At 37.3% G+C, this 10,903-nt stretch overlaps 1 protein-coding gene across 19 annotated transcripts in view; it reads left to right on the top strand.

Annotated features, from left to right (window-relative positions):
* The window catches only part of PPIP5K2 (diphosphoinositol pentakisphosphate kinase 2), a 91,337-nt gene that overhangs the window by 2,768 nt on the left and 77,666 nt on the right, over window positions 1-10,903 (top strand). For 17 of the 19 annotated variants that reach the window (XM_020794388.3, XM_020794398.3, XM_078386266.1 and 14 more), the window contains exons 2-3: window positions 8,844-9,240; window positions 10,306-10,501. In XM_020794388.3, coding sequence (XP_020650047.1) covers window positions 9,100-9,240; window positions 10,306-10,501 — 337 coding nt within the window. In that variant the 5' untranslated portion in view covers window positions 8,844-9,099. Of the gene's footprint in view, window positions 1-5,684; window positions 5,818-8,843; window positions 9,241-10,305; window positions 10,502-10,903 lie in introns of those variants that run through there. The other 2 variants (XM_078386267.1, XM_078386262.1) reach the window with 1 other exon arrangement.

Here is a 10,903-nt window from a genome sequence, read left to right as displayed (position 1 = left end):
AGCAGTGAAAGTAACAATTTTAATATCATGTGAGGACTACTTGTAAAATATAGGCTGAAATTCTGCTGCATAGCTGCACAAGTGTAATAGACTCATGGCAGCTACTGTATAATAGCACTAAGATGGAAGTGCTATTCACAACCATGCAACCAACTGTGTGATCAGATTGCATTGCCTGGGTATAACACCTGGCAAACTATTTGTCATAATAGTTCCCGGAAACTTGACGGTTTTTGGTTTTGTTTGTTGGACTGATTGTTTTAACAATCATGAAAGTTTTCCTGTTTTGTTACTTTCCCATGGCTAATGCAATACTTTTGGTCCAACCATGCATATAAAACACTGTAACATTGAACATAAAACTTTGAAACATTAATAGTCTTTATATGTGTGAAGGCTTTCACAGCCGGGATCTAATGGTTGTTGTGGGTTTTTTGGGCTCTTTGGCTGTGTTCTGAAGGTTGTTCTTCCTTACATTTTGCCAGAACAACCTTCAGAACACAGCCAAAGAGCCCGAAAAACCCACAACAACCATTAATATTCTTTGTTACTAAGATCTATCAAGTTGTTACAGTGTTACTTAAATCCCTGTTGTCATCTCTCATACTAAAATGGATTCATTTTTGTAAACTTTACTGTGAAAGTAACCAAATTTGCTTTGTTCTGAACTGAGATTCATTTTTCTCTCTGAAATATAGCACTTGTGGTAAAATAATTAAATGAACAGTGAAAACCGCTGCATAGTGAAAGATACAGATAGCCTTTACAAATGTTTTCACATACCTTGCTTGAGTTGGGTTTTTGTTTTTTGTTTGTTTTTATTTTTGTTTTTGCTTCCAAAAGTTCTCCAAAAATATTCTCCAAACATAATTCTGGATGTTTCTGCCTGCAGACTGATACCTACAGAAACCTATATTTTACCTACCTGTACTGGGACCTATGAGACTATGACTCCTGGGAAGCATAGCAGTAGCTTCCTTTTTTGGTACATTAACAACATGAAGAAAGAACAAAACAGCCATGCAGCCTCCAACTTTAAGGTTCTGTAGATGCGGTTCTATGGGATGGAGAATTCTGGGAGTTCAAATCAGGAGAGAGAGCGATAATATGGCACATCTGTTGCTTGATGTGCATGTATTGCTATCTTAAACCTGCTTGTGCCTTTTGGGAGAATGTTTTTGGATTCTTTTTTTCCCTTGTTTATTTCAAAAAAATTTCCTCCCTCTGGAGTTGGTTTGTTTCTTTGTTGGTTGGTCCTCTTTTCTTGGATTATTTTTGTGCCTCGCCTAGTTGCTGAAGTCTGCTGGACTCAAGGAAGAAAAGAAAAGGAAGGTGGAGCACAGAGAAATATCCCCACATTCTAGTTAGTTTGGGTTTTAACTGTATTTCCCCCTTTTATTTGCTTGCTTGATTTTTTTTCTTTCTTTTTAAAAATTTTCAAAGGAGGGTCTATGTGTGTTTTTATTTTGCTGTTTTTTTCCCATGTGTGTCTTTTCCATGTAGTTTTAAAAATTATTTGGTTAATTATATGTATTTATTCTCTTAAAGGTGTTCATTTTAGTGGGGTTTTTGGGGGGGACTGCTTTTAATGGGCTTTTAGAGGGAGCTGTTTGATTCTTTGTGGTGGATTTTGTGATTTTGCTAGTATTCTACTGGACTGTGAAGATAGTTATTATTGTTTGAGCACAGCGTAGGCATTTCTCTCTTGTTCTCCTTGGTGTCGTGTTGGTAGTGGTTACTTTATTGAGTTGGTGTTTCTGTGTGCCAGCAAGCTCTAGTGTCTACCTGCCTAGCTGCTCCCTTGTCTTTTTTTTCTTCATTTTTTTGAAATTATGTTATTCAAGTTTATAGGATCTGTTGCTCTGGATGATTGACACTGAACTCATATTGCTGTAGTATTGGTGTCTGTTTAGGTCTGATGATTTTTCCCCCTTTAACTTGTGCTTTTGGAGAAGATTGGTTCTCTGTTGCTTTGACTCTGCTTTTTTGGAGTACCATATTTTCCATGTATAAGACACCACTCCCCCACTTTTCTAACCAAAAATTAAGAAATCTAAGTGTGACTTAGCAAGCAATGTTGGAAAGCGGGGATCAAAGCACTGCAGGATTGCTTTGATCCCTGATTTCCCCTTTCTGCTATGCCCACTTAGCACTTGTGAAGAAAGTGGAGGGGAAAGGCAGGGATCAAAGAACTTTGATCCCTGCTTTCCCCCTCCACTTTCTTGTGAAGAAAATGGAGGGGGAAAGCAGAGACCAAAGTGCCACATGATCTCTCTGATCCCTGCTTTCCCCTTTCTGCAGCGCTTTGATCCCTTTCCCTTTGATCCAGCAGCGCTTTGATCCCTTTCCTCTCCTTACTTCCATGTATAAAACAACTCTCAATTTTTAGTCTAACAATATTAGACAAAAGTCATCTTATACACAGAAAGATACAGTAGTTAGGGTTCTTTAAGGCTTTGGGGTGCTAGAAAGCGCAAGGGGGAATGCAATAGAGGCTTTCATTTTCATGTAAAACAAAAGAATAAGTGCACCAAAAATTCGAAAATTAAAGAGGCACCCCGAAAGAACCTGAAATGAAAAAGTACTGAAATGTTCATCCTGTCCATCCCTAAACGTTACTCTTGTTATGATACATGAATGTGCAATCAGACTTACAAAGGAAGACTGTGTTTGCGTTTCAGTGATCTGTTGCATTGATGCATTTCCCCAATATCCTGTGACACAATTCTTTCTGCCTTCCTGGATATACTTCTCTCTATTGCTATAACAGAAACCCTGGATTGCAATTACTAGTCCACCAGGAAGAAAATGCTTTGTTTTACAAAAGAGTGGTGTGCCTAAAAATGTGTAGAAGGGCAGGGATATCAGGATGTTGCATAGCTCCCCTCTCCTCCCCACAGACTCTTTGCAAAACAGATTCAGTGGCTGTTATCTGTAACAAACTGGATGAGGGTGGACAAACTGAATCTTAATTCTAGCAAGACCAAAGTGCCATTTATCAGTTGTAAAGTAGATCATGGAATAAAGATTCAATCTATGTTTAATAAAGTTATTGCTCCCCCTGAAAACTCAGGTTAACAGTTTGGGTGTACTCCAGGATTCTACCCCATGTTTTGTCCCAGTTTTAGTGTTGACTAGGAGTGCATTTGCATAGTTAAAGTTTGTGCGCTAGCTGCACCTATTCCTAGTATTATATGACTTGGCTATGATGACTCATGCCTTATATCTCATTTAAATTATCAAAGTATGCTTTATGTGGGGCTGCCTTTGAAGAAAATCATTTAAAATGCTGTATCCAAACTGCTGAATGGAGCCAGTTACAGGGATCATATAATTCCTTTGTTACAACAACTTTGCTGGCTCCCAGTCTGCTCCCAGTTCAGAGTGCTGATTCTGATCTACAAAGCCCCATATGGCTTGAGTCCAAGCTATTTAACATACCATAATCTACTGCGGCACTTGAAGTCTCCAGGACAGGCCCTTCTCTCAGTGACTTGGTGGTGACTCAAGCAAAGGGTTTTTCTGTCACTGTTTCCAGTCTACGCAGTTCCCTATTCCACAAAGCTAGGTTGGCCCTCATTGTCCTTCAGCAGGTCAAAACTTTCCTATTTAAACTGGTATGTGATTTGTGAATGCCTTGGCAGGATTGTAGTTTTTGGTGGAATATGCAGTATTTTAATGTTGTTTAATTTTTAAAAATTGCAGATAGCAATGATGTTAAGGAATGAAAGTGATGTGATAGTTGTGGAGCACTTATAAAAATGCAGCTAAGATGAATATCAGTAGAGGACATATTTAAAAGGAGATTAATCTTGGATGTATGCTAGGATGAATAATTTTTCTTTCTTCTCTTGATTAGCTACCCACAAATACTTACTTTGTGGTTTCCAATTTCATGCAAATTGATATGTCTTTGTAGATGGTCTTAATTTTAGCATATAATTTGAGAACGAGAGAACCAATTATCTGCATGACGCTTGCAAAAATGCTTCTCTATTCTTAGCCATATGTGTATGTGCAGTAAATTCTGTTTAACTCATTGAAACTATTTTTTCAATAGATTGGGCTGTAATTCATTTGTATTTGTTGTGGTTTATAATGTTTAATGGGTTCCACTCATATTTGTGCTTAGCAGAGTTCCACTGGTGCTGTTCTAGAGGGCCCTTTGGAGCAGCATGGAAGTTAATGGTGGTGGATGTAGAGAGAGTGCAGAGTCAAATGAAGTCACCATAGAATAATAGAATATTGTAATTGGAAGGGGCCTAGAAAGTCATTGAGTCTTCCCATAGTTTTAGTCTTAACTCAATTCCAGTATGGCGAGAAGCCAAAAGGATGATTTCCCTCTAGCCTTCCATCCTGAAAACAAACAAGAAATATGGTGCAATCTGTGGCCCCCAAAACTTTTCTGGCTTATTTGCATTTATTATATACTTCATCCATCTAGTTTATACTCATATAGGTTATCAGTTGATTTACGTAAGTGTTGATTCACCATCCTGTAGTTCAGTGGTCCCCAAACTTTTTTGAGCCGTAAACCAGTTCAACAGGGGTGGGCGGGCGGTGTGTGTGTGTGTCCATGTGTGTGGGGGTGGGGTGTCCCTGTGTACATGGGTGGGGCGTGCATCCATGCATGCATGGGCGGAGCATGCATGCATCCGTGCATCCATGGGCATGGCGTGCATCCATGTGTGTACGTGAGGAGGCACATGTGCATATGTGCATCCATGGGCAGAGCATGCATGTGTCCATGCATGGGTGGGAGTGGTGTCCATGCATACATGGGGGCATGCATGTGGTGGCAGATCTGCCTCAGTAGCCTGGTGCAGCCACGGGCCGGTAGGGCTGTGGACCGCAGGTTGGGGACCCCTGCTGTAGTTGATTCAGTATGTCTACTCTGGTTTGGAGTATCAGTTGGATCTAGGTCAATTTTTCATTATTTAGAACATAGCTAGTAGACTGGACTATATGAGTTATACTTGTAAAAACAGAGAACTTGTATCTTAAAATAAAAATTGGTAGATCATGCCTGAAATCAGGAAAGAGTGTTTCACATAACAGTTCCGCTACACTGAGTGGCCTGCTCTTCCAAACAAATGTGAAGAGATCCTTATTAAAACACAGTACTCAGATGTTCAAGTTACAATTTTTACAACCAATGTCAGTGTACAGTGGCTTGGATCCAGAGTAAGACAGTTGAACATAGGCCCCACCAATGTTAATTTTCATACCCACTGCACAGGGCTTGCCCTGTGTGTGTACAGGGGGCGGAGTTTCATCCGAAACCCAGAGGTAAATGGGCATCAACACCAGCTGTCACTGCACAGCAGCACTGGAGCTCTGTGTGCATGCATAATTTAGAGGAAACATTTGGCCCCACTTAAGTCACTGAGACAACTTAGTTATGAATTGATGTTTGTTGATTTTAAGGGAAACCAGGTTCAGTGTTTGAAAATGGATTCTACCCAATAACCCCAAACCCAAGTTTTCCATTATGTTTATTAGAACAGTAATACTCAGGATACTTCACAATGGGATTTACTCCCAAACAAATGTTTCTAAGATTGTATCCTTCACTTTAAAATATTATGCTGTCTTTGGGTCTTAAACTGTGGTTTCCTATAATCTGGTTTTACTGATTTCTACTTGATGTTGACATAAACTTAATTGGATGTTTCTTTCATAAAAGAAGTGAACAGATTATGCCCAGTGCTAGAACTGACTGAAGATAATGCTTCACTTGCATCTATCAGGAATTTGGAAAATATGCTGTATTGCTGCTTTTTGTTTCTACAGTCCAGCTTTTCTCTTTAGCTATAGGTAAGAAAATAATATGTGAAAAGGTATAATCTAACATAAATTTTTCCATATTATTTATTAGATGAGTGATTATTGTATCTCCTTAAATAATTCTGTCTAGAAATGGCCTCTAAATGCATCAGTGTGATATCAAGGTCTGAAATGTATAAGTCTAAATTATAAATGAGAGACAAAGTATCAGGATGTAGAAAGTAGAACAAGTTATTTATTCTGTATTGAGTCATTAAAAAGCTCTGTCTCAATGCGTTTCGGCAAAGCCTTCTTCAGGAGCTGAGTGTAATACTAAACCACACATTAGATATTGAATCATTCACATTTTCTTTTTAACACACACACACACACACACACACACACACACACACACTCTCACACTCGCACTCACACTCACACTCACACTCTGGCTTGGGACTCTCAACTATATATAAATACATGCATTTACTGTATACTAAGCTCATTAGGCATGATAAAATATCAAACACACTGAGCTGCTTTATATTCTCTGTACCTTTCTTTGGTCTATATCAGCTCCAAAACTAATTGAAAGAGTACAAAAGTGCAGGCATTAGGAGAGGAGGCATTTGTACACAGCTGTACAGGGTGGTGAGATAACCAGCCCAGCAGTATTATCATAATAAAGGGAGAAAGTCTATTTCTTTGTTTAACCCACTGGTTCTTAACCTTGGGTTACTCAGGAGTTTTGGACTGCAACTCCCAGAAGCCTTCACCACCAGCTGTCCTGACTGGGGTAACTGGGAGTTGCAGTTCAAAAGCATCCAAGTAACAAAGGTTAAGAACCATTGGTTTAACCCATGAGGTACTAGGGTGTTCAATTTCAGGATCCAGTCAATTTCCCTTTTTAGTAAAGACCTTTCATAGTTCCCAGGAACTCTGTCCAAGGCCCAGAACACCAGATCTTTTATTGTATGGTCCTTTTTTGTAAAATGTGCAACTGGAGAACTGCCTAGTCATTTATTTCTAAAGTTATTAAGCTTGGAATATTATGGTATTATCTGGAATACAGGATGGGTAATTAAACATGATTTCATGTCCTCAGATATCCTCATTTTATAGAGAAAGTGCTTAAATTTAAAACAGTATGTGTTCTGGGTGTTAAAAATATATTTGGATGTTACTGCTGTAAAAGGTGTGTCATTAAAGTGGCATACTGTTTGATACAAAAAGCCACAGTCCTCTTTCTTCTAGTATTTTGTGCCACAACATGATAGTGCTACTTTATTTTTGTGTGTGTGTGTGCCTGTTGAAAAGCTAATTTGAATTGTATGTGTGACCCACTAATGTGATTTGTCCCTAGTTTGGCTCTCCCCTTAGGCTATGGAAAATTGAATTTGCAGTTGTGAAGATAATTGGAATGTGATTGCGTGTATGTATGTTTTGCTGGCTGGATAGCTCAGTGAGTTGGGCAGAAATTAGGGATTCAGTTTGTCAATGTACAGTGTACTCTGTATGGCATAGCGTATCAAGATGTTCCTCAGCTCAACCTTGCAAGTGTTTCAGTGTCTGTAAAATGTTTGTGTAATTATTCAATCAGTCAATCAATCTTTATTTTGTGGTCTCCGACCCATTAATTGTGTAATTATTGCATGTGACAATGAATTAATGTTTAAAATGGCAAATAAAATCCATAATTTTAAAAGTAAGTAGTGTTCTTTTTTAAACTTACTGTGATTAAATTACTTAAGCGTGAATTTGCTTCTGTGTGAGCAAGAACTATTAAAAAGATGAAAGCAAAATAGAGTGTAAGCAGCAGTTTTTAATTGCAATTCACTCCAGGAATAATCTCCACTGAGCCTAGTGGGACTGACTTTCAAAGAAATATGAATAGGGATTGTGCTGTAAAGCCCTGATCTACAAAATGTTTGACTTGAATGAAAAACTATACCACTGTTTTGTGTAAGGTTAAGAACATGCACAGAACCTTTAAAGTTGCCTTTTAAAAATATTCAGCATTGCGTACATGAGAACATTCATCAGTGTTCTCTAGAAAGCGCTGTTACCTTTCTTTATCTATAAATAATTCAACCAAAGAGCTGTCAGAGCCAGTTGTTCTATAGTAATGACTATGTTCATGCCTGAAACATTTAGCATTCTTAGTTTATGTAGTCATTGTGTAGAAATATGTGTCTGCCTCTGAAGGGCAATAGCTTCTCTTGGGGATTAGGTTCTGCTTTAAGGTTTGCTCTCTCTTTCTCAAAGTATTTTGACTTCTTGTGTTCTTTCCTTTTTTTAAAAAAAAAGTATTCTTTATATCTATTTTATTGTGTTTTTATCAGTTGGCAAAGTCCTAGAATATGTTTCATGCCTCTGCAATACTTATGGCATACTAAACAAGCATATCTTATGTTACTTCCACCCTATTCTGAAATTTTAAGAAGAGGTGTCCTAGAATAGAACTTCTACTACAAACTACTGAGTTGCCCAGGGAATTAATGTTGCTATAACATAACAATGCAAGGTATTTACATAAGCAGGATGTGGCTATAGTACAGAGGGAATCCCTTAGGAGAGTGAAACTAGGCTTGCTAGGTAAAACCTGATATTTCAGGACATGCAAGTGCCAGATTACCTTTTAAAACCAGATTTTGACCTTTCTCTTTATAATTGCATAATTTTATCAGTAATTATTAGAAAGTGCTAGATAACCTGGAATATTGATTTTATTAATAAATGTTGGAACAGGCTAGGTATCTTGAAATACCTGACACGGTGTTGCCAGTTTAATTTTACTGATGAATGTAGATATTTCATTTTGGCCATGTAAAACAAAACAAAACACTAAACACCTTCCTGCATGGCTTTCCCCCTTTACTTGCAATCCCCCAATGATACTTGGTTTTTTTTATATATATATTTCTCAGAATTAGTATGTGGTTGCTGTTCAGCCTGCTAAATGGCTTTTCCACTTGTGTACACATTCTCCCATGCAGTGCTTTGTAATATTTTATAATAGGTTTAATTTTTAATAAGAAAATTAATAGAGTTCATTCAGCTTCTTTCTCTTTTTTTAGGGTGGAAATCGTCACAGTATCTCAGGGAAATGGTATTCTCCAGGGTTCTTTTTTGCAAATGTGAGGACTGAAAACAATGGACAGATGATATCAATTAAACTGCACTTGGCAGCTGACTATCAGAGCAACAAGCAACTGTGTAAGCAGAGCCAAACTGCAAAGATTTTTATTACTCTAGCCCTTGGGAATTATGTACAATGTCTCGGTTCTCAGAGTGACTACAGTTTCTACATAGATCACTTTTGGATATATAATCATGTCTGTCAGTGCAACAGAAAGTGATGTTCCCAGGTTTTTTGTGGGTGGTGAAGATGGAGAAGAACTTTTGGATCAAGCAAGATCTGCAGGATTTGAAGCTTTCTATGATCAAGAAGATGAAGATGAGGAGTATGATTCTGTATGTACTGTATGTTTTGTGCATTATTAGTACCACAGTTAGGAGATTTTGAACCTCTGCTGAAAGTAGTATCTTAAAATTCTAATGTTGATAGTTAAAATAAAATATATCTGATAGCAAATTCTAGTTTGTTGTTTTGAATTAAATCAGATTATTCATAATCAGGATAGAAAATGAAGGTTTTAGGGTAATATTTGCTGGGAAAAACAATCTTTTTTTATATGATTGCATATATATGTGCTTCAAGTGACATCTTAAATCAAGACTGTGAAGAACACAATCCAGCAACTATTGTTACCATCCTGCTTAAGGCTACATGTATCCTAAGTGCCTCTGAAATAAATGAAACAGCAAAAATATGTACCCTCATATTGTACCCTCATATTCCACATTTAATCCATAGAGAAAGCTATTTCAAATTTGAAATTATAGTTTTGAATATACATTGTTTTGTTCATAGGAGGGATGTCAATGCAACGTAGTTGATCACTTTTTGTTTTCATTTTTAAAAAATCATCAAGTATTTACTACCCTTTGAAATCTCTATATTGCTGTTTGTTCCTGCATCTAAATCCTTATTATTCACATAGAGCTTTAAAGCAAATTGATGCTTTTAAATTTTTAATCTTTTCTTTAGATTGTTCCTTTCATAGAAAATAAAACATTAACTTTAGGTTGCACTTTCCATTTCATAAGTATTATAAGCATATGAGAAAGCCAATCTGTTTAATATTTGCATGAAACACAACAATTTTTACATGGCCAGATTTATGCTTATGTAAGGAAAATCCTGCTAAGTCTTGGTGACAAATTACTACTTGTTTGTGAGCTGATGGTTTGTTCCAGAGCATTCTCCCAATTATGCAGCTGAGTATGCACTCAGGAATGAAGCTGGAATCACATTAAAAAGGCACAGAAAATGTGCTGCCAAGAGTTAATGAAATTTTCTTTACACAAATTCACCAAAAGGATTCTGAGCAGTGAAAAACATGTAAAAACATTTTTTCAAATATGTCATTGTTAATCTTTACTAACCTTTTATATTTTATCTATCACTATTATTAGCCACCAGAAAGACAGATCGTAGTTGGAATATGTTCTATGGCAAAAAAATCCAAATCAAAACCAATGAATGAAATTCTTGAACGTCTTTCCATGTTTAAATATATTACCGTAGTAATATTTGAAGAGGATGTCATTTTGAACGAACCTGTGGAAAACTGGCCTTTATGCGACTGTCTCATTTCTTTTCATTCGAAAGGTGATGGATTTTTATTCACAACTATGTAAAAGCTTTCATATATATATAATTTTTCTGTGTGTAAGACTATGCTTTTCTCTAAAATCTTTAGACTAAAAATTGAGAGTTGTCTTATACACGGAAGCAAGCTGAGGAGAGAAAAAAACAAGTGGAGGGGAAAGCAGGCATCAAAGTGATCCTACAGGGCTTTGATCTCTGCTTTCCCCTCCACTGGCTAAGCCTTAGCAAATGGAAAGCAGGGATCAAAGCGCTGCAGGATTGCTTTGATCCCTGCTTTCCCCTCTGCATGCTAAGTCCCATGGGGGTTAGCAAAAGGAGGGGGGAAAGGATCAAAGCAATCCCTTGAATGTATAAGGGGGAAAGGGATCAAAATGATTGTGCAGTCACAGGATGGTTTTGATC

The sequence above is a fragment of the Pogona vitticeps genome, chromosome 2 (genome assembly GCF_051106095.1).
Source record: "Pogona vitticeps strain Pit_001003342236 chromosome 2, PviZW2.1, whole genome shotgun sequence".
NCBI classification, from domain to species: Eukaryota; Metazoa; Chordata; class Lepidosauria; order Squamata; family Agamidae; genus Pogona; species Pogona vitticeps.
Note: the sequence above shows the minus strand (reverse complement) of the source record. Positions and strands in the feature narration are given on the sequence as shown.